We start from the raw sequence: 24,279 nt of genomic DNA on the forward strand, positions 1-24,279 counted from the left end.
TGTGCTACTCATTAATTCTGCAAAATCAGTTCATCCAAACAAACTGAAAGAAATGTTTCCTAGTTATTATCCTTGCCAAATTAATTGTTAGGATCAGAGAGTCACCCCAGAAAGATGAACATGAATGTCATCAGGCAAAGTCTATATTAGACATAATTCTAGTGACAAGAATTGATTTCCTTTTTATACCGAATGAACCATAGATTGGGAAATTCATGAAAATCTGTGTTTTGATTTTCAAGTTGAGGAAATAATCTCTTCTTGATTAAGTGAAGAACTTCCTTTTTTCCTAATACATATTTGTTGCCTATTATTTAAGTATGTCACATGTGTAGAATTTAGAATCTGATTATTCTTAGGTTTATTTTGAAGACATTGTTGCTCTCGTTTTTAGAGAGACCTAAAACCTAATGTAGAATTTCTTCATTTGCCCTTTTTAATTGAGTCATTTATTCCATTTATTTTTTGGGTTCTAATTATTAGTGTTTTTTTAATATTCATTTATATATGTAATCTGTGTGTGTGTGTGTGTGTGTGTGTGTGTGTGTGTGTGTATATATATATATATATAATGTTCCTAAAAGTCTTAATACACTCTTAACATAACTTTACTAAGACTTTTTGGGTAGCTTACATGTATTTCATCCTATTTGCAATTTAGCACATATTCTGTGATTTATTTTGGTTATACTAACTTGAACTTAGTCTTCACTACTCTATCTCCTGCCCTTCACCACACGTAGGTCCAAATTCCTTGAGTTTACTTTTATTTTTGTCCTCTCTTTTTATCCAAATTAAATTAGAGTAGTACATTTCCAGCAATCCTTTCCTTTTCCTACTAACCAGCTCTGCTATGTATTTTTCTGTTCAGTAACATTAATTTGCAATGCTCCTTTCCTAGAAGAATTGTTTATATTTCACACCCTTCTGTACTTCTTTCCCTTTTTTTAGTAGATTCTAAAATTTATTCCCACAAATTGAATTCCTGATAGAGGCCATAAAGTGCAGTGTAAAGTGTTATAACTCTAATCTGACCCCTTTTTGATTTTATCTATCTCCTTCCTTTCCTCCCTTCCCCCCCTCCAATTTAACCCTTCTAAGTCACTTTCAGTCGTGTAGAATTTGATCTCCTGAACTGTCAAAAATCCCCTACTAAAGTTCATTATTAGATTTATGTATTGCCTTATTACAGAGAGTTTAAGTTTCTCAACCACTGTGCACAAATCATTTTAGACTAGTATTTCTCCAGGTAGCTTCTAGATTTTACTATATGTATGTGTGTGTGTGTGTGTATGTGTGTGTATTTTTTTTTTTTCAAAATACTTGACAGCATTTCATTTCTGGTTTATAATTTGGTTATGCTTTCTTGAAACTGTCCAGGAAGGAATACCTTTTTTTTCTCTTAAATATTTTATTTCCCAATTAAATGTAAAAATAATTTTTTAATATATGTTTTTTTAAAATTTGAGTTCCAAATTATGTCCCTCCCATTCCCCCTCATTGAGAAGGCAAAGCAATTAATATAACAGTCATGCAAAACATATCTCCATATTAGTCATATTGTTAAAGAAAACACAAACACCCTCCTCCCCCAGGGGGGAAAAAAGAAAATGAAAGTAAAAAGAAAATTCATTTAGACTCCCATTTCTTTCTCTGATGATAGATAGCATTTTTCACCATAAGTCTTTTGGAGTTACCTTGGATCACTGTGTCACTGAGAATAGCTAAGTCACTCAACGTTGACCAACATACAGATGTTGAAGTTAATGTTTACAGTTGTTTTTCTACTTAGGCTCACTTCACTTTACATCAGTTCATGATGGTTTTTCTGATTGCATCCTATTCATTTCCAAAAGCATAGTAGTATTTCATCACAATCATATTCCACAACTTGTTCATTCATTCTCCAGTTGATGGGCATTCTTTCCATTTCCAGTTCTTTGCTTTCACATAAACTTCTTCTATAAATATTTTTGTATATGCAAATCCTTTTCCTTTTTCTTTTATCTCTTTGAGATACAGACCTAATAGTGGTATTGCCGAGTCAAAGGGTGTATTCACAGTTTGATAGTCCTTTAAGCATAGTTTCAGATTTCTCTCCAGAATGGTTGGATCAGTTCACAACTCCACCAACAGTGTTTTAGTGTCCCAATTTCCCCACATTCCCTCCAATATTTATAATTTTCCTTTTCTGTCATATTAGCCAATCTGCCAGCAGTAAAGTGGTACCCCAGAGCCGTTTTAATTTGCATTTCTCTAATCAGTGGATTTAAAGCATTTTTTCATATGACTATAATTAGCTTTGATAACTGTTGGAAAACTGCCTATTCACATGCTTTGACCATTTTCAGTTGGGGAATGACTTGCATTGTTATACATTTGACTTAGTTATCTGTATATTTGAGAAATTAGACCTTCACTTGCTGTAAATTTTTTTTCAGTTATGATTATTATTTCCCTCCATTCTGTTTTTCCCTTTTCTACTCCTCTTCCTTTCCTGTCTATCCTCAAAGGTGTTTTGCTTCTGACCACTGCCTCCCCCAGTCTGCTTTCCCTTCTCTCAGTACCCTCCTTCTCTTATCTCTTTCTCCATCTTCTTCCCTGTGGGGTACAATACCTGTATGAATGTGTGTGTTATTCCTTCTTTGAGCTATTTCTGATGAGAGTAAGATTCAAACATTGCCTGCCACCGCCCCCCTTTACCCTGTCACTCTATAAGCTGTTTTCCACCTCCTTCCCTTTCCCTTTCTCCCAGTACATTTGCTTTCTTATCCTTTTATTTTTCTAGGTGTCATCCCATCATAGTCAACTCATATTAGTGTCTTCTGTCCAATTATACTTCTAACTGCCCTAATAATGATAGTTCATTTGCCATGTAGGAATGTAACAGTGTAAACTTATTCAATCCCTGATGATTTCTCTTTCCTGTTTACCTTTTTGTACCTCTCTTGAGTCTTATGTTGGAAAGTCAGATTTTCTATTCAACTCTGGTCTTTGCATCAGGAATACTTGAAAGTCTTCTCTTTTATTGAGTGTCCATTTTTTCCCCCGCTTTTGTTGGGTGGGTGATTCGTGGTTGTAATTCTTACTTTTTTGCCCTTTGGAATATCATATACCAAGCCCTTTGATCCTTTAACGTAGAAACTCTTCATCTTGTGTTGTCCTGACTGTGGTTTCACAATATTTGAATTGCTTCTTTCTGACTGGTTGCAGTATTTTTTCCATGACCTGGGAGCTCTGGAATTTGGCTATAATATAGCTCACAGTGTTCATTTTTGGATCTCTTTCAGTAGATGATTATTGGTTTCTTTCAGTTTCCGTTTTACTCTCCATTTTTGCAATATAGGGTAGGTTTCCTTGACAATTTCTTTTTTTGATGATGGCTTTCAGGTAGTTCAGTAATCATTACTTGATCTCTCCTGGTTCTATTTTGCAAGTCACTTGTTTTTTCAATGAGATAGCTCACATTTTCTTCTATTTTCTTTCTTTCTTTTAATTTTCTTTTATTTTTTTGATGTCTCATGGAGTCAGTTAGCCTTTTCTATTTTTTTTAATTAAATTTATTTATTTAACTTTTAACATTCATTTTCACAAAATTTTGGGTTCCAAATTTTCTCCCCTTTTATCCCCTCCGCCCCCCAAACACCAAGCATTCTAATTGCCCCTATGACCAATCTGCTCTCTCTTCTATCATCCCTCTCTGCCCTTGTCTCCATCTTCTCTTTTGTCCTGTAGGGCCAGATAGCTTTCTATACCCCTTTACCTGTATTTCTTATTTCCTAGTGGCAAGAACATTACTTGACAGTTGATCCTAACACTTTGAGTTCCAACTTCTTTCCCTCCCTCCCTCTCCACCCCTTCCCTTTGGAAGGCAAGCAATTCAATATAGGCCAAATCTGTGTAGTTTTGCAAATGACTTCCATAATAGTTGTGTTGTATAAGACTAACTATATTTCCCTCCATCCTATCCTGGCCCCCCTTACTTCTATTCTCTTTTGATCCTATCCCTCCCCATGAGTGTCGACCTCAAATTGCACCTTCCTCCCCATGCCCTCCCTTCCATCATCCCCCCTACCCTGCTTATCCCCTTATCCCCCACTTTCCTGTATTGTAAGATAGGTTTTCATACCAAAATGAGTGTGCATTTTATTCTTTCCTTTAGTGGAATGTGATGAGAGTAGACTTCATGTTTTTCTCTCACCTCCCCTCTTTATCCCTCCACTAATGAGTCTTTTGCTTGCCTCTTCCATGAGAGATAATTTGCCCCATTCAATTTCCTCCCTTTCTCCTCCCAATATATTTCTCTCTCACTGCTTGATTTCATTTTTTTTTAAGATATGATCCCATCCTCTTCAGTTCACTCTGTGCACTCTGTCTCTATGTGTGTGTGCGTGTGCGTGTGCATGTGTGTGTGTGTAATCCCACCCAGTACCCAGATACTGAAAAGTTTCAAGAGTTACAAATATTATCTTTCCATGTAGGAATGTAAACAGTTCAACTTTAGTAAGTCCCTTATGACTTCTCTTTGCTGTTCACCTTTTTATGCTTCTCTTCATTCTTGTGTTTGAAAGTCAAATTTTCTTTTCAGCTCTGGTCTTTTCATCAAGAATGCTTGAAAGTCCTCTATTTCATTGAAAGACCAATTTTTCCCCTGAAGTATTCTACTCAGTTTTGCTGGGTAGGTGATTCTTGGTTTTAGTCCTAGTTCCTTTGACTTCTGGAATATCCTATTCCATGCCCTTCGATCCCTTAATGTAGAGGCTGCTAGATCTTGTGTTATCCTGATTGTATTTCCACAATACTTGAATTGTTTCTTTCTAGATGCTTGCAATATTTTTTCCTTGACCTAAGAACTCTGGAATTTGGCCACAACGTTCCTAGGAGTTTCTCTTTTTGGATCTCTTTCAGGCGGTGTTCTGTGGATTCTTTGAATATTTATTTTGCCCTCTGGTTCTAGAATCTCAGGGCAGTTTTCCTTGATAATTTCATGAAAGATGATGTCTAGGCTCTTTTTTTGATCATGGCTTTCAGGTAGTCCCATAATTTTTAAGTTGTCTCTCCTGGATCTATTTTCCAGGTCAGTTGTTTTTCCAGTGAGATATTTCACATTATCTTCCATTTTTTCATTCTCTTGGTTTTGTTTTGTGATTTCTTGGTTTCTCATAAAGTCATTAGCCTCCATCTGTGCCATTCTAATTTTGAAAGAACTATTTTCTTCAGTGAGCTTTTGAATCTCCTTTTCCATCTGGCTAATTCTGCTTTTGAAAGCATTCTTCTCCTCACTGGCTTCTTGAACCTCTTTTGCCAATTGAGTTAGCCTATTTTTCAGGGTGTTATTTTCTTCAGCATTTTTTTGGGTCTCCTTTAGCAGGGTGCTGACCTGCTGTTCATGCTTTGACTTCATGTCTCTCATTTCTCTTCCCAGCTTTTCCTCCACCTCTCTAACTTGATTTTCAAAATTCTTTTTGAGCTCTTCCATGGCCTGAGCCCAGTGGGTGGGCTGGGACACAGAAGCCTTGACTTCTGTGTCTTTCCCTGATGGTAAGCATTGTTCTTCCTCATCAGAAAGGAAGGGAGGAAATGCCTGTTCACCAAGAAAGTAACCTTCTATAGTCTTATTTCTTTTCCCTTTTCTGGGCATTTTCCCAGCCAGTGACTTGACCTCTGAATATTCTCCTTACACCCACCTCGCCTCCTGATCCTCCCAGCCAGCGTTTGGGGTCTGAGATTCAAATGCTGCTTCCCAGCCTCAGGCCTTTTGGCGGGGGCAGCGCTGCTATTCAGTGTGAGATTAAGTTCAGGTGCTCAGGTCAGGGCAGGGCCGCCTCTCAGGCTCAGTTCCCTCAGGGGGTTTATGCACAGACCTTCAACAATGGATCCAGGCTCCTGCCTGCTTGGGGAGCCCTGGTCTGCCGCTGCCTCTCAGCTTCTGCCTCCCGAGGGGGCCTGAGTTATGGGGGCACCCCACTCCCCTCTCAACCCGCCAAAGAGACTCTCTCACCGACCCCCGTCACCTGTGGGTGGAGGGACTTGTGCGGCCGCTGGAGATCCCGTCCCTGAAGCCTGCTCGGATCTGTTCCTCTCGGTGCCGCGGCCGTGGCAGGTCTGGGCTGGGCTCTGCGTCTGCAGTGCGACGGACCTTTTGCGAGAGGTTTGCAGGTCCCTCTGGAACAGAAATCTCCTTCGCTCCACTGTTCTGTGGCCTCACTGCTCCAGAATTCGCCGTGAGTTACTTTATACAGATGTTGTATGGGTTGTGGGTTTGGAGCTATGTGTATTTGCGTCTTTCTACTCCGCCATCTTGGCTCCGCCCCCTCCTTTTCTATTTTTCAAGGTGTTACTTTCTTCAGTATTTTTTTTGTGCCACCTTTACCAAACTGTTGACTCTTTTTTCATGATTTTCTTGCATCACTGTCATTTCTTTTCCAGTTTTTCCTCTACCTGTCTTATTTGATTTTGAAAATGATTTTTGAGCTCTTCCAGGAATTCTTGTTGGTCTTGAGACCAATTCACATTTTTCTTTGAGTCTTTGTATACAGTTGTTTTTTGACTTTGTTTTCTGAGTTTGTGTTTTTACCTTCTCTGCCACCACAGTATGGTGACATGGTCAGGTGTGGTTTTTGTTGTTTGCACATTTTTGACCTTTACTTTCATATTATGTCTGTTTCTGGGGTGGAAGGAGCACTTCCCCAAGCTTCAGGTTATATATGACTTTTCACTTCTTCCTAGGTAGGATGATCTAAAGAGAAGTATATTTACTGCTGTCCTGTCCTGTTTTGGTCTGGAAGAGATCACAAGCATTCTTTTCTGCCCTAGTACTGTTACCAGGATCCTTGTTTTCCTGAGGCTTTACCATCTAACGTGTTAGTGTTCTTTTTCGTCCTGGAACTGAGACCTAGACCAACATATGGACAACGCAACAGAGTCCTGCACTTTGCCAGGAAAGGGTCCTCTGTAGTCTCCTTCTGATCATTTGTCCAACCTGTTTACTAGCTGTGAGTTGAAGTCTGGAAGCCACTACAGCTGATTCAGCAGCGCCCAAGGCCTCCTTACTGCCTTGCCTGGGCATGGCCTGTGCTGGACTTTCTTCCATTATCCCCGCAGTGAGACAGACCTTTCCCTGCCGAACTTCTAATTTGTCTTGGGCTGCAAAATGATTTCACCCTGTCATTCTGTTGGTTCTGCCACTCTAGCATTTATTTTAAGGTGTTATTTTAAAGCTGTTTAGAGGGAAGTTTGGGAGAACTCAGGCAAATCTCTGCCTTTACTCCACCATCTTTAGGAAAGAATACTTTCAAAATAATCACTGAATTTTAGCCCATTAAGCTATGTACAAAATTATGGGTTTTACTTATTTCTTTCTAAGAAAATATTTATATTTTATATAGTGTGTATACAGTGGTATCAAGATTGTTTTTGCAAAGTTATTTAGGATTTAGAAAAATTGTTTTTAATGCAAATTTAGTTGTTTGTATTCTGAATTTATGTATTAATACATTTAGTGTGTGAAGTATTTAAAGCACTTTTTAAGCACTTTTAAAGTATTTAAAGGAGATGCAAGATTGCTTTCAAAATAGTTCTTTGGGTTTTATTATGAAAATACTTACATTTGAGGCTTCCCAAAGAACCCCTGAAAATAACATTACTTTAGCTGTGTCCATTAGGTTAGAACATCATAAAAATGTAGCAGGATACTTAAGGGAGTACATGATTTTAGGAAATTCAGTACATGAAAATGTGATTTCTCTCTTTCTTTCTATAGGGGCCCCTTCAGTGTTGTGCGGCGATGTATCAACAGAGAAACTGGGCAACAATTTGCAGTAAAAATTGTTGATGTAGCCAAGTTCACATCAAGTCCAGGGCTAAGTACAGAAGGTAAGAGATGGATTTCAAGTAAGTTATTTGATGTCTCACTTTATTCCATCTCCAATATCCATTTGCCAACTAGTATCTTCATCTGGGGGTTGGGAAACAGGGAGAGAGGTGTAGAGAAAAAGAAGAAAGCTATTCCTGTTGAAATTTTTTTTTAGAAATTAACATTTGGAAGACAGTTCTATTAAGTTTATAAGGGCTTTCTGAATATTTGTTAATATATCCAGTATAACTGAATAGGAAGAAAATGAAGTTTATAGGTGTGTTTTCTTTCCCCTTTTAAGTAATACTACTTGTTGTGGATGAAGGTGAGGAGAAAACAAATATGAGGAGGTGATATCATTGTAGACTTAAAAAGAACTCAGATATGTGATGTCCCTTCTTAAATTCTGGACATTATGGTTAAGGAGAGTTCAATACAGCCTGATCAGGTTGAAGGAAATGAGGTATTTAACTGGGAATTTGAAGTGTTAGAACTTGCAGGACACAAAACTTAAGTTTCAAGTAATTGGTAATCAAGAGTTGACAACTTGGGCTGTTTGCTCCATGCACAAACCTTTTTAACAGTTTGTTTTTTAATGAATCTTTTGTATTTTATTAAAAGTAAACTCCATTTTGATTCTATAAAGTTATGCATAAGTTAGAGGTGACATTGACTGATTCTTTATCCTTGGCCAATTTAAATATGTCTTCAATACTGGAAAAATTAACAGGCTCCAGGGAAAGATGGCATCATTTCTCAGTCCTTTCCATTTTAGTTCAAAGATTATTCCAATTTGTAACTTACTATGCAGAAAGATCCTTACAAATAGCTACCTTAAAATTATTTACTGCTTCTGTTGTTAATAATTCTGTAATCTTTAAACTATTATGCTATATAGTAAAAGTAGATTTTTATACCTACAGTATAAATTTGCTGTTGGAGGCCCATTTGAATATAAAGGTTTCCCATATTGTAAATACCAGATAAAAATGGCACACTGACTCTCCTTTCTCAAACTACTTTCAGGTCATATTCTTCCCTTCTCCTGTTCCTAAGAGATAGTAATTAAATTGGTTGATGGTGATGATAAAGAAAATGATGATCAATTGCCTCCAAGATAAATACAGAATTTTCTTCAGTATTCAAAGCCCTTCATAACATGGCCCCCCTCCTAACTTGGTTCTCAACATGTACTCTTTGATACAGTGATACTGGTCTCCTGGCTGTTCTACGAACAAGTTACTCCATCTCTTGACTCTAGGCATTTTCTCTGGCTCTCCCCCGTTCCTGGAACACTGCCTCCTCCAATCTGACTACAGAACTCTGCGGCTTCCTTTAAATCCCACTTTCTACCTTCTTAAAATTCTTCCTTCTGTAGGAAGCCTTCCCTAACCCCTCCTAATTCCAGTGCTTTCCCTTTATGAATTATTCATTTTTATCCTGTATTATGGCTTGCTTTGTATGTAATCATTGGCATGTCATTTCTCTCTTTAGACTCTTTGAGGGTGGGGACCATTTTTTGCCTTTGTTTGTATTCCTAGTGCTTAGTGCAGCGCTTGGCACGTAGTAAGTGCATAGTAAATGTTCGTTTAGTAATTAATTCGTTTCCAGTTTTCTACAGTCACTTCCATGTATCTTGAATTTTTCCCCCTCCCTTCCCAAGGCAGCATGCAGTCTTATATAGGTTCTGCACATACATTCTTATTAAATACATTTTCAACTTAGTCATGTTGCATAGAAGAATTAAAATGAGTGGGAGAAACCATGAAAACAAAACAAAACATAAGAGAAAATGGTCTACTCCATTCTGTGATCCAGTTCCATAGTTCTTTCTCTGGATGTGGAAGGCATTTTGCCTCAAAAGTCCATTGGGAATTTTTTAGTTCCCTGTATTACTATGAAAGGCTCAGTCTACCAGAAAAATACCTCACACACTGTGGTTGTTGCTGTGTACAAAGTTCTGGTTCTGCTCCTTTTACTCAGTATCAGTTCATATATATCCTCCAGGCCTCTCTGAAGTCTTCCTGTTCATCATTTCTTATAGCACAATAGTATTCCATTGCATTCATATACCACAACTTGTTCAACCATTCCCCAGTTGATGGGCATCCCCTTGATTTCTGGTTCTTGGCCACCACAAAGAGAGCTGCTATATTTTTGTACATGTGGGACCTTTTCCCATTTTGATGATCTCTTTGGGATATAGTCCTAGAGGCGATATTGCTGTGTCAAAGGGTATGCACGTTTTTATAGCCCTTTGGGCATAGTTTCAGATTGCTCACCAGAATGATAGGATCAGCTCACAGCTCCACCAACAATGAATTCGTGTTCCAGCTCTCCCACATCCTCTCCAGCATTTATCATTTTCTTGTTCTGTCATGTTTGCCAATCTGATAGGTGTGATGTGGTACCTCAGAGTTGTTTTGATTTGCATCTCTCTAATCAATGATGATTTAGAGCTTTTTTTCGTATGACTAGATAGCTTTAATTTTTTCCTCTGAAAACTGCCTGTTCATATCCTTTGACCGTTTATCTATTGGGTGATGACTAGTATTCTTGTACGGTAAATATTTATTTATTGCTTGATAGCTGAATAGTATAGCTAAAAATTATTTCATACTCAAGTAGTACTTTATAACCAAAGAACACATCTGCATGCACTTTTAGATTAAATTGTTTCCTGTTATTTTTATTTTACATTAATTTCTGAATGTATCCCACATGTTTTCTTCTCTGTAGAAAACTTCTTTTTAAACCAAATTTTTTTAAAATTATGAAAAAAATTGGTAAAACCAATCAACAGACTGACTACATCTGATACTATGTGTGTAAGAATTGTGGGGTTTCTCCCGTTATTTACATATGCAGTATATACCACACCAAAGTCCTCCATCTCTGCTGTGAATGGACAGTGAGGACCAGGCTGAGTCATTCCAGTCATGCAGTGTTCAATTTGGTCCTATTATTCTATTGACATTGTTGAGTTTTTATGCATGGTATTCCTATTTCTTCGTATTTCACTCTGTATCACTTCATATAAGATTTCTCAGAATTGTTTATGCTCGTTATTTCTTACGAGACAGTAACATTTAAAAGATTTGATATTCTGAACTTGACAAAGCACCATTGAACATGAACATTTGCATGTATAAATAACAAAAATTATGTATGAAACTGCAAATCTCATCACGTGGTAGGTTATTTGTTTCATTTCATAACATCTCGATGGTATTCCCCACTCTGTGTTCCTTTCTCCTGGTCTCTAAAGATGGATCTTCTCCTTACTGTGACTTGCCACTTTATGCACTTGATCCTCTTCCTTCACAGCTTCTGTAATGGTTTACAGCTCCACTCGCTTGGTCTCCTTACACCTCCCTTCTCCTTGCCCCCACATATTGGTTTTTCCCTGTTGCCTTCAAACATGTCCAAGGCTCCCAACTTTTAAAAATACCCCCCAAAAGCCTTTTCATTACCTCTGTCATCTTCTTAGCCTATTATCCTTTATATCTTCCATCTTTTTCATTACTTTTTTTGCTTCTTTTTCCTCTCTTGTCACTTCTGAACCTTTTGCAACCTGGCTTCCAACCTCCTCACTCAACTGAAACTGTTCTCTCCAAAGTTATCAATGATCAAATGTGATGTTTTTTCTCAGTACTCATTCTCTTCAGCCAATCTTCTGTGTTTTACACTGTTGTTGACCCTTTCTTCCTGGTTGCTCTCTTTCTAGATTTTTGTGACAGTGTTCTATCTCATTTTTCTTCTACCTATCTGAACCTTTCCTTATTCTTCTTTGTTGGATCATCATCTATTTCACACCTCTTAACTGTGAGTATTCCCTAATAATGTCCTGGCACTCTCTTGTCTCTCTATATGCTCTCATGGTGACCTCATGAGTTCTCTACTATTGACTCAGAGATCTGTATATTAATCCATATCTCTCTTTTGCACTCTAGTCTCACAACTCACTTGCTAATTGGTGGTTATTTCAAAGTGAATGTATAGCTCAGTATGTCCAGAAATAAGCTCACATTTGTCTTTTGACCGATGCTTATGAGATCTGTGCAATATGAAATGATCAAAATGTTCTTTGAAATGATTTTTTTTTTTTGCTTCCTCAGGATACAAAATAAAACCAACACTGACAACAGAGAACTTGTGTTGTTCAGTCATCTGAACTTGCACTTCTGTTCTCCATTATCTCTCAAAGTTTGGCCAAGTTCATGTTCATTATTTCCATGACAACTATCTATCCATGTCATCCTCTGCTGTCCCTTTTTCCTTTTACCTTCAATCTTTCTCAACACCACAGGGTCTTTTCTAGTGAGTCCCATCTTCTATTATGTGGCGAAAGTATTTAAATTTTAACTTCAATATTTGACCTTCTAGTGAATAGATTGAATTAATTTCTTTAAGTATAGACCAGTTTGATCTCTTTGCTGTCCAAAAGATTCTCAAAAGTCTTCTCTAACACCACAATTTGAAAGTGTCTGTTGTGTGATGCTCAGCTTTCCTTATAGTCCAACTGTCATGGCCATACATTGGTTTTGGTTGATAAATAGTTTTCAGGGAATCATAAAAGTGCTTTGGATTGTTACTATCAGCATAAAACTGAATTTCATCTGCCTTTTTACTGAGCCAGGAATCCTGCATCTCTCTAAGCTTTGTTTGTACTTTGGTTTTGATGGAATTGAATATTCTGGAAAAACCATACTGGAAAAACTGGAAAAATCATAACTTTGACTTTTGTCAGCAAGGTGATATCTCTGTTTTTTAGTATGCTGTCCAGATTTGCCATAACTTTCTTTCCAAGGACCAAGTGTCTTTTAATTTCATGGCTGCATTAGCCATCTGGCAGGGATCTTTTGGACCCAAGATTATGAAATCTGACACTGCTTCTATTTCTTTTCCTTCTCTTTGCCAGAAAGTGATGGGATCTGTTGCCAAGATAGTAGTTTGTTGTTTTTTGTTTTTTTTTTTAATAAGATTCAATCCAGCTTTTTAAATTCTCCTCTTTCACTTTCATTGAGAGGCTTCTTGATTCCTCTTCACTTTCTGCCATAAGAATGGTATCATCTGCCTATCTGAGATTGTTAATATTTCTCCCAGCAACCTTAATTCTGGCTTTTTATTCATCCAGCCTGGCATTTTTTATGATGTACTCTGTATGTAAATTAGATAAATAAGGTGACAATATATAGTTTTGTCATGCTCCTTTTCCTGTCTTGAACAAATCACTTGTTCCATGTTTGGTTTAAATGTTGCTTCTAGGACTGCATATAGATTCTTTAGGGGACAAGTAAGATGATCTGGTACTCCCATCTCTCTGAGGACTTAGCACATTGTGTTGTGATCCACATAGTCAAAGACTTTAATGTAGTCATTGAAGCAGAAGTAGGTGTTCTGGAACTCCCTTGCTTTCTCCATAATCCAACCAGTGTTGGCAATTTGGTCTCTTTGAAAACCAGTCTGCTCTTTTGGTAATTCTCAGGCCACATATTGCTGAATCCTCACTTGTAGAATATTAGAACCTTGTTGGTGTGTTAAATGAATTCATTTTGAACATTCCTCGGCATTGACTTCCTCTCTTTTGGTTTGGGACAAGAAAATATCTTTTCCAATCCAATTGCCATCATTGAGAAGTTTACTCTATATAGAGATTATATTTTTATAGAGGGAACCTTACTCTAAAGAAAACCTGTAAGCCATTATTCCATTTAAAAATGGAACACATCTTTTGTCTTCTGATTTCTTTTATACTGCCAATGTCAAGATTTATTATGATGCGCTTCCTTTGGTCATGGATCTCAAGTTTAGCAACAGTTTGTTGCTAGCTTGGAAGGAAAATTGAACCAATGCACAGATGGCAACAGTAGAGCAGAAAAGGAGTAGGCAGCTTTCAGAGATTTGGTATACAGCACTGCATTTGCTCATCTGGGTCAGAACACTCACAAACACCAAGACTGGTTTGATGAAAATGATGGGCAATTCAGAAGTTGCTGAACAAAAAACGAGAACTCCGCAGGATATACCAGTAGGATAGTTCATCCACCTCTAAGAAGGCTATATTTAATTCCTTCAAAACCAAAGTACAAACAAAGCTTAGAGAGATGCAGAATTCCTGGCTCAGTAAGAAGGCAGATGAAATTCAGTTCTATGCTGATAGTAACAATCCAAAGCGCTTTTATGATTCCCTGAAAGCTATTTATGGACCAAAAACCTATGGTGCATCAGAACTACTCAGTGCTGATGGAGCCATATTGATTAGTGATAAGAACATGATCCTAGAGAGATAGGCTGAACACTTCCATAGTATTTTCAACAGACCATCATCAATCAATGCTGAGGCCATTGACCGTTTACCTCAGGTTGAAGTCAGTCTCTCCTTAGCTGAACTTCCAACTGAAGAAGAGGTTTTGAGGGCCATTAGGCTCCTTCATGTGGCAAAGCACATGGTGCTGATTCTATTCCAGCTGCGATTTACAAGGTAGGGGGAACCATTACTCATACAAAAGTTGACTGAAATTTTCCAGGTTATGGCAAGAGGAGGTTATCCCCCAGTAGTTCAAGGATGCCTTCATTGTCCATCTCTATAACGGTAAAGGGAATAGATTATCCTGCGACAATCACAGGGTGGTCTCTCTCTTAGTCATTGGTGGCAAAATTCTTGCTAGAGGCTTCCTTAATAGGCTGATCCTTCACCTGCAAGATGGTCATATACCTGAGAGTCAGTGTGGCTTCAGAAAGGGTTGAGGAACAGTCAGTATAATTTTTGCTGCCCAACAACTCCAGGAGAAATGCCAGGAGCAGAACAGAGGTCTGTACACAGTGTTTGTAGATGTGACCAAGGCCTTTGACCCTGTTAGTCTTGAAGGCTTATGGAAAATTATGTCAAAATTTGGTTGTCCAGAGAAGCTCAATAGCATTGTATGTCAATTTCATGATGGCATGTTTGCCCAGGTTCTGGATAGTGGACAGAGCTCTCGTGCCTTCCCAGTCACCAGTAGAGTGGAACAGAGCTGTGTGCTTACTCCCATGCCTTTTAGCATGATGTTTTCTGCCATGATGTCAAATGCTTTCAATGAGGATGAACATGGCATCAAGGTCACCTACCATACTGATGGTAAGTTCTTCAGTTTGAAAAGGCTACAAGCCAAGACCAGAATGAAGGGAGTGTTGGTGCATGATTTTCTGTTTGCAGATGATTGCACACTCAATGCAGCCTCTGAAGCTGATGCAACAAAGTATGGATCAATTCTCTGCTGCCTAGCACAGTTTTGGCCTAATAATTAACACCAAAAAAACACAGGTGCTCCATCAGCCGCCACCACACCATCCATATGTGGAACCATCGGTTACAACGAATGGAGAAGTTTTGAATGCTGTGGATAAGTTCACTTACCTTGGTGTAGTGTACTTTCTAAGGATATACACGTTGACAGTGAAGTTGATGCACGCATTAGCAGAGCTAGCTCAGTGTTTGGGAGGCTGTGAAGAAGAGTTTGGGAGAGAAGAGGTATTAGACTGAATACCAGACTGAAGGTCTACAGAGCCAATGTGCTGACCTCATTGTTGTATACCTGTGAAACATGGACAGTCTACCAGCGCCATGCTAGGAAACTGACTTGTTTCCATTTGCACTGTCTTAGGAAGATTCTGAGGATCACCTGGTAGGGTAAGGTACCAGACACTGAGGTCCTTGCTCGAGCTGAACTGTGAAACATTCAAATTATCCTTCAGAGAGCACAACTCCAGTGGGCTGGTCATGTTGTTTGAATGCAAAATGTATGTTTGCCAAAGAGACTGTTTTATGGTGATCAGAAGAAGTGATACAGGGACACTTTGGAGGTCAAGAACTTTAGATTTGGCTTGCAACATGGAAGACACTGTCACAGGATTGCTCAGCATGATGTGCCCATATCAGAAAAGGTGCTGTGCTCTAGGAGCAAAGCAAAATTGAAACAGCAGGAAGGAAATATGGGATGCGCAAATCTGGAGTAGCCACCTCAAATATATTCATACAGACTATCTGTGCCCAACCTGTGGTAGAACGTTCTGAGTTCATGTTGGTCAGCTCAGCTACAGCTGGACACGCTGAAACTTCTCTTGACCATGATGATGTCATTTTGGTCCTCTTTGAGTACAAAGGACAACAACCAATCAACCAGCAGCAATTAGTTTATAATTATAGATTGTTTGAAAGTCATGTGATTCTTAGTATCTTCTTTTCCCTTTTTGCTACCCTACTCTCACACAAGAGTTTAAGCAGACCTCACATGGCTGAAGGGTATTTGTTTTGTTTTTTTTCTTGTTTCACAGTTGCTTTGGCCAGTGAATTCAGTATGCCAGTCTCTTGATGATGAACCTTCTACACTTAGGTAGTCTACACCTCAGAAAAATAGACACAGTTTGTGCTGGGTTTATAGTGAAATCATATCTGGCTTGGTAGAACTGGTCAAAGTTTGTGTTCTGCTGGCTTGGTCTGTGAACTCAAGGTCACTTCCTTGTCATTTTGAGGGGAACTTTGTGTAGAGAGAAATAGGCAAAACACATGTCAGCTACCTGCCCTCTTAAAAAAAGAAACACCTACTTTTCCTTAGTACCAGTATTTACCAAAAAAACCTCAACTTTTTTCCATTTTTTTTGTATTATTATATCAGAATTACATTCTATTTTTTTTTTAAATTCAGTTACACGCTGTTTCATCTGTACCATGGGATTAACTAGGCTTTTGTGAGCTCACCTGGGAACTTTCCTGCTGATAGCGTTATTTCTCTTGCACTGGATAGGGATCATTTTGTAAATTACACCTAGACTGATATAGCTGCAGAATGTGTTTGAGAAGAGGTAAATCTAAGGAGCTCCCATATTTGTTATTCTTTCTACTCGGTATATGAGAAATTTCAGTTGTGCTGGGTTAGAGATATTGTGAAATTCTAAAATACACTAATTAAGCAAAGGAGATTGTTCTACTTCCTGTGGTCTCAACATTGTAAAGTGGTGACTTTTTCTTTGCCTCCACCCCTGCTTAGTAGGCATTCCATTTTATCCAGATTATTTTGTTTTACAAGTTTGTCCTCAGTTCAGGCTAAAGAGGTCATTTTAATAGTTCAGTGACTCATGCAGGAGGCTGAGCCTACATGCCCTCTCAAAACAGTTCTTCTAAGGCTTGGGATCCCATGAGAGGCACAGTGTCTTCAGGCTTGTTAGTAGCTCAACAGTGCATATTTATAGTCTCCCTTAGGGGAGAGCATCTTGGAGTGATCTCAAGTGTCTCATCCTCTGCTATATAATTGCTAGGAAAGAGACCCAAGGCATCTATTTCTCTGGGCATCTGGATCTTTATACATATGTACATACATGCCTGTACATATATGTACAGGAAAACTGTTCACCACTTTTGGTAAAGACAGTAGAGTGCAAAACAGTCTCTTTTGATTCACTGATATGTTTTAAAACTTTACAACACTTATAACACAACTGAAATTTCTTACAAACCAAATAGAAGTAATAGGAACACCTGTAAGTACGGGTACATGTATGTGTATGTATAAAGATCCATATAGATCCAGTCCCTAATACATACATACCTACATAAAATATATGTGTATACGTACACACATGTCTTCTTCCCATCTCTGTGTAATCTTTTTTAAAAAAATTGTTCATTTGGAGATAATAGACTCTTGGATTTTGGCTTAGGTTAAAGTAAATAAGATATATCTATTTGGCTGTACTTCATGCATTCACCTTACGAATTAAAACCATTTTTTTTTCTGGTATATGTTCCTAGCGCTTTTGTATGAGTGTATTTCAGTATTTTTTCTTGAATTTCTTCCCGATCTTTTAAACTGGGGACTGAAATAAGTTTTCCATCTCTCTGGGATTTTAGGTGATGTCTGTTTTTTCTTTGTATTTACCTTTTGTATTTGTATCTGATAAAATTGAATAATGTAACATTTTTTAAAAAACTTCTTTGAAGAGCTAGAGCAATACTTTAGAAGGAATTGTAACTACAGCGTCTTATTGCATGAGACTTGAATATTGAAAGTCACCCCATAAAAAAATTAGAAGACAGCAATTTCAGGTGTTTTACTTTTACAGCTATGGCTAGGAAGAGGAGTTTTTAAAAAAGATTTCTTTTTAATGGTAGTATTGCATAGTAGAGAGCCAGCCTCCCAGATTAAAGTTCTGCCTCTGACACATACTGGTTGATTGTGTGGCCCAGGACATTGTAACTCAGTGCTCTACATCTCACATTGGTAGAGTTTCCTGATTGAAAACGGCATATTCAAATGAATTGATATGTTTGTTTGGTTTTTTTAGAAAATGTTTTTTATTGATATCTTCTGTATTTACATTACTTTATTTCCCATTATGTTCCTTCCCCTTCCTATACCCAGAGAGCCATCCCTTAAAATCAGGAATCCATAAAAAGGCACTGAAGCAAAACTAACTGACCCACCAAATTTCACAGTATATCCAGTGTTCTACATCTGTACTGCATCCATAGACTCATTACTTTTTTTTTAAAGGATGTATGAGACATTCTTATCTCTACTTCAGGACCAGGTTTGGACATTATTTATTACACAGCATCCAGGTGTTTGGTGTTTTGTTTTTTGGGTGATTTTTTCATTTCAGATTGTTTTAGTCAGCATGTAATTGTTTTCCTTTTTCTGGTTTGCATCAGTTCATATAAATTGTCCCATGATTTTCTTTCACATTCATTTTTTTTTAGTATGTTAACATTTTTGAACTAAATTTTATTTAGCCATTCCTGAGTTTCTACATATGACAACTTTCTTTTGCAGTGCCAACATTATTTCCATGATTAAGGGGAGAACTCTCAACCAAGCGAAGAATCAATGCAATCATAAAAAGATAAAAGAGAACATTTCAGTTACGTGAAATTGCAAAGCTTACCTATCAGCACATTTAAGATATGGAAAACGTCCTTTTGAGAAAATATTTATGTCAAAGAAAGCTGATGAACGCAGTGTCAGATTTTATATTGAGCTCAAAAGATTTCTACAGATGGTGACTGCAGCCATGAAATTAAGACACTTGCTGCTTAGAACGAAAGCTGTGGCAAATCTGGACAGCATATTGAAAAACCGAGACTTCACCTTGCTGACAAAAGCCCATGTAGTGAAAGCTATGATTTTTTCAGTAGCGATGTATAGCCATGAGAGTTGGACTATTAAGGAAAGCTGAGCACCGTACAATTGATACTTTCAAACTGTGGTGCTAGAGAAGACTTTTGAGGGTCTTCTGGATAGCAGAAAGACCAAATTGGTCAATACTTAAGAGAAATTAATTCAGCCTATTCACTGGAATGTCAAATGTTGAAGCTAAAGTTTTAATACTTTGACCACATAATGAGAACATAAGACTGTTAGAAGTAACCTCTTGTGCCCAAATAGATACAATAAATCAGACTCGGGATGAGTGAAGCAGTTAAAATTTTACTACCTTCCTGCAGGAAGTGGGTGTAGAACTTGAGATGAGCATGCAGTGCACCCCCAACCCCCACTACAGAAGTGAGAGCAAGCCCTGTATCCGTATTTCCAGCCATAAGTCCCTATTAGCTAACTCTTATTGGTTCACAGATTTCCTGGAATGCCTTGATATGCCCCTACTTGCTCTATGTGTCACATGTTCAAAAATGGTGCCTAACTCCTCCTCTGGAGTGTGAAAGTTACTATGCATTAGCCTTATGAAGCATGCCTGGTAGAATTTATCTTTGACCTTTATCCCACTTTTAGTCTTTGGAAATCCCCCCCTGCTTCTTAGAACTCTTTTCCCTCCCCTAAGATACTTCCTCTTTGTCACCCAGTTTCCTAATGTGGAAACATAACCATTTCTCACTTCTCACAGGACTCACTAGAAAAGACCCTGATGTTGGGAAAGAAAAGGAGACAGCAGAGGGTGAGATGGATAGATAGTGTCATGGAAACAATGCACATAAACTTGGACAGCCTTTGAGATAGAGTGGAAGATAGAAATGCCTGGTGTGCTTCTTCCATGGGGTCACAAAAAGTTGAACATGACTGAACAACAATAACAATAATTAGAACAAATCCAAGATTAACGTAAGGGATTAAGCATAAAAGAGTAAAAGCCACTCCCTGTTGGAATTTCTCTACTAGAAGGCAGTTGGTGTTCCTTGTGGTAAATATTTTACTCAGCTGTGAGTCTGCAAGACTGAAGCTCAAAAAAAGTGAGTAGCTGAACTAAAAGGAAGAGATTTATTTAGCTCACTACATGAGACTGATCTCCAGTAGCAACTCTAGCCTCTACAAGAAATGACAGTTGGTTATGTGGCTATAGGCAAGACAGGGTTTAGTTTTTAAAGCAAATAAGTGTCTTTCTGTGGCATTTACCTGAATCATTTGGGTATTTGTTTTGTCATAAAAGGAAAGCTGATTACTGGACTTGATTTTTTAATGGGAGGTTCAGTAGTCTGTTATGTTACCTGTTTTCTCTGCCAGGCCATTAGTTTTCTGGCTTGTGATTTTTTTTTTTTATTAATTTATTAATTTTTAATTTTCAACATTCATTCCACAAGATTTTGAGTTCCAAATTTTCTCATCTCTCCCCTTCTCCCACCCCAAGACACCATGCATTCTGATGACCCCTTCCCCCAATCTTTCCTCCCTTCTATTTTATCCCTCCCTTCCCTTCTCCCCATCTTCTCTCTTTTCCTATAGAGCAAGATAGATTTCTGTACCCCATTACCTGTATTTCTTATTTCCCAGTTGCATGCAAAAACAGTTCTCAACATTTGTTCTTAAAACTTTAAGTTCCAACTTCTCTCCCTTCCTCTATCCCCACGCATCCCCATTGAGAAGGCAAGCAATTCAATGTAGGCTGTATAGGTGTAGTTATGCAAAAGATTTCTATAATAGTCATGTTGTGAAAGACTAACTATATTTCTCTCCATCCTATCCTGCCTCCCATTTATTCTATTCTATCTTTTGACCTTGTCCCTCCCCCAAAGTGTTTATTTCTAATTACTCCTTCCTCCCATTTTACTAATTGCTTCTTCCTCCCATTTGTCCTCCCTTCTGTCATCCCTCCACACACCCCACTTATCCCCTTCTCCTTTACTTTCCTGTGGTGTAAGATACATTGTCATACCAAATTGAATGTGCATGTTATTCCCTTCTTAAGCCAAATGTGATGAGAGTAAGGTTCACTTTTTCCCTCTCACTTCCCCCCTTTTCCTCTCTATTGAAAAAGCTTTTTCTTGCCTCTTTTATGAGAGATAGTTTGCCTCATTCCATTTCTCCCCTTTTCCTCCGAAAATATTCCTCTCTTACCCCTTAATTTTATTTATTTGATATCATCCCTTCCTATTCAACTCACCCTGTGCCCTCTGTCTATATGTATATATTCCTCCAATCATCCAAATACTGAGAAAAGTCTCAAGAGTTAGTTATTATCTTTCCATGTAGGAATGTAAACAGTTCAACTTTAATCAGTCTCTTATGATTACTCTTTCCTGTTTACCTTTTCATGCTTCTCTTGATTCTTGTGTTTGAAAGTCAGATTTTCTATTCAGCTCTGGTCTTTTCATCAAGAATGCTTGAAAGTCCTCTATTTCATTGAATGACCATTATTTCCCCTGAAGTATTATACTTAGTTTTGCTGGGTAAGTAATTCTTGGTTTTCATCCTAGCTCCTTTGACTTCTGGAATATCAAGCCCTTCAATCCCTTAATGTAGAAGCTGCTAGATCTTGTGTTATCCTGATTGTATTTCCACAGTACTCAGAATTGTTTCTTTCTGGATGCTTGCAGCATTTTCTCCTTGACCTGGGAACTCTGGAATTTGGCTACAATATTCCTAGGAGTTTTTCTTTTTGAATCTCTTTCAGGAGGTGATTAGTGGATTCTTTCAATATTTATTTTACCACTCTGGTTCTAGAATATCAGGGCAGTTTTCCTTGATAATTTCATGAAAGATGATGTCTAGGCTCTTTTTTCATCGTGGCTTTCAGGTAGCCCCATAATTTTTAAATTGTCTCTCCTGGATCTATTTTCCAAGTCAATTATTTTTCCAATGAGATTGTTCATGTTGTATTCTATTTTTTTCATTCTTTTGGTTTTGTTTTGTAGTTTCTTGGTTTCTCATAAAGTCATTAGCTTCCATCTGCTCCATTCTAATTTTTAAAGAATTATTTTCTTCAGTGAGCTTTTGAACCTCCTTTTCCATTTGGCCACTTCTGCTTTTTAAAGCATTCTTCTGGTCATTGACCTTTTGGACCTCTTTTGCCATTTGGGTTAATCTATTTTTTTTTTTTGATATTTTTTTCCCCATTCTTTATTTATTTATTCATTTAACTTTTAACATTCATTTTCACAAAATTTTGGGTTCCAAATTTTCTCCCCTTACGTCCCCTCCCTCCACCCCAAAACACCGAGCATTCTAATTGTCCGTCTGCCAATCTGCCCTCTCTTCTGTCATCCCTCTCTGCCCTTGTCTCCATCCTATACCCCTTTACCTGTATTTCTTATTTCCTAGTGGCAAGAACAGTACTCGACAGTTGTTCCTAAAACTTTGAGTTCCAACTTCTCTTCCTCCCTCTCTCCCCACCCCTTCTCTTTGGAAGGCAAGCAATTCAATATAGGCCAAATCTGTGTAGTTTTGCAAATGACTTCCATAATAGTAGTGTTGTGTAAGAACTAATTATATTTCCCTCCATCCTATCCTGTCCCCCATTACTTCTGTTCTCTCTTTTGATCCTGTCCCCATGAGTGTTGACCTCAAATTGCTCCCTCCTCTCCATGACCTCCCTTCCATCATCCCCCCCCACCCTACTTATCCCCTTATCCCCCACTTTCCTGTATTGTAAGATAGGTTTTCATACCAAAATGAGTGTGCATTTTATTCCTTCCTTTAGTGGAATGTGATGAGAGTAAACTTCATGTTTTTCTCTCACCTCCCCTCTTTATCCCTCCACTAATAAGTCTTTTGCTTGCCTCTTTTATGAGAGATCATTTGCCCCATTCCATTTCTCCCTTTCTCCTTCCCAATATATTTCTCTCTCACTGCTTGATTTCATTTTTTTAAGATATGATCCCATCCTCTTCAATTCACTCTGTGCACTCTGTCTCTATGTGTGTGTGTGTAATCCCACCCAGTACCCAGATACTGAAAAGTTTCAAGAGTTACAAATATTGTCTTTCCATGTAGGAATGTAAACAGTTCAACTTTAGTAAGTCCCTTATGACTTCTCTTTGCTGTTTACCTTTTCATGCTTCTCTTCATTCTTGTGTTTGAAAGTCAAATTTTCTTTTCAGCTCTGGTCTTTTCATCAAGAATGCTTGAAAATCCTCTATTTCATTGAAAGACCAATTTTTCCCCTGAAGTATTCTACTCAGTTTTGCTGGGTAGGTGATTCTTGGTTTTAGTCCTAGTTCCTTTGACTTCTGGAATATCCTATTCCATGCCCTTCGATCCCTTAATGTAGAGGCTGCTAGATCTTGTGTTATCCTGATTGTATTTCCACAATACTTGAATTGTTTCTTTCTAGCTGCTTGCAATATTTTCTCCTTGACCTGGGAACTCTGGAATTTGGCCACAATGTTCCTAGGAGTTTCTCTTTTTGGATCTCTTTCAGGTGGTGTTCTGTGGATTCCTTGAATATTTATTTTGCCCTCTGGTTCTAGAATCTCAGGGCAGTTTTCCTTGATAATTTCATGAAAGATGATGTCTAGGCTCTTTTTTTGATCATGGCTTTCAGGTAGTCCCATAATTTTTAAATTGTCTCTCCTGGATCTATTTTCCAGGTCAGTTGTTTTTCCAGTGAGATATTTCACATTATCTTCCATTTTTTCATTCTCTTGGTTTTGTTTTGTGATTTCTTGGTTTCTCATAAAGTCATTAGCCTCCATCTGTTCCATTCTAATTTTGAAAGAACTATTTTCTTCAGTGAGCTTTTGAACCTCCTTTTCCATTTGGCTAATTCTGCTTTTGAAAGCATTCTTCTCCTCACTGGCTTTTTGACCCTCTTTTGCCAATTGAGTTAGCCTATTTTTCAAGGTGTTATTTTCTTCAGCATTTTTTTGGGTCTCCTTTAGCAGGGTGTTTACTTGTTTTTCATGCTTTGCTTGCATGTCACTCATTTCTCTTCCCAGTTTTTCCTTCACTTCTCTAACTTGATTTTCAAAATCCTTTTTGAGCTCTTCCATGGCCTGAGCCCATTGAGTGGACTGGGATACAGAAGCCTTGACTTCTGTGTCTTTCCCTGATGGTAAGCATTGTTCTTCCTCATCAGAAAGGAAGGGAGGAAATGCCTGTTCACCAAGAAAGTAACCTTCTATGGTCTTATTTTTTTTTCCCTTTTCTAGGCATTTTCCCAGCCAGTGACTTGACTTCTGAGTGTCCTCTCCACCCCCACCTCGCCTCCAGATGCTCCCA

At 38.0% G+C, this 24,279-nt stretch overlaps 1 protein-coding gene across 10 annotated transcripts in view; it reads left to right on the forward strand.

Annotated features, from left to right (window-relative positions):
• Positions 1–24,279, forward strand: part of CASK (calcium/calmodulin dependent serine protein kinase) — a 436,118-nt gene that overhangs the window by 117,627 nt on the left and 294,212 nt on the right. For 5 of the 10 annotated variants that reach the window (XM_072615126.1, XM_072615134.1, XM_072615129.1 and 2 more), the window contains one exon: positions 7,763–7,875. The exons of 1 other annotated variant lie outside the window; for it this stretch is intronic. In XM_072615126.1, the coding sequence (XP_072471227.1) occupies positions 7,763–7,875 (113 nt within the window). Of the gene's footprint in view, positions 1–7,762; positions 7,894–24,279 lie in introns of all 10 variants that reach the window. 4 more of the 10 variants (XM_072615124.1, XM_072615127.1, XM_072615128.1 and 1 more) reach the window with 1 other exon arrangement.

Source organism: Notamacropus eugenii, chromosome 5 (assembly GCF_028372415.1).
Source record: "Notamacropus eugenii isolate mMacEug1 chromosome 5, mMacEug1.pri_v2, whole genome shotgun sequence".
Lineage (NCBI taxonomy): Eukaryota > Metazoa > Chordata > Mammalia > Diprotodontia > Macropodidae > Notamacropus > Notamacropus eugenii.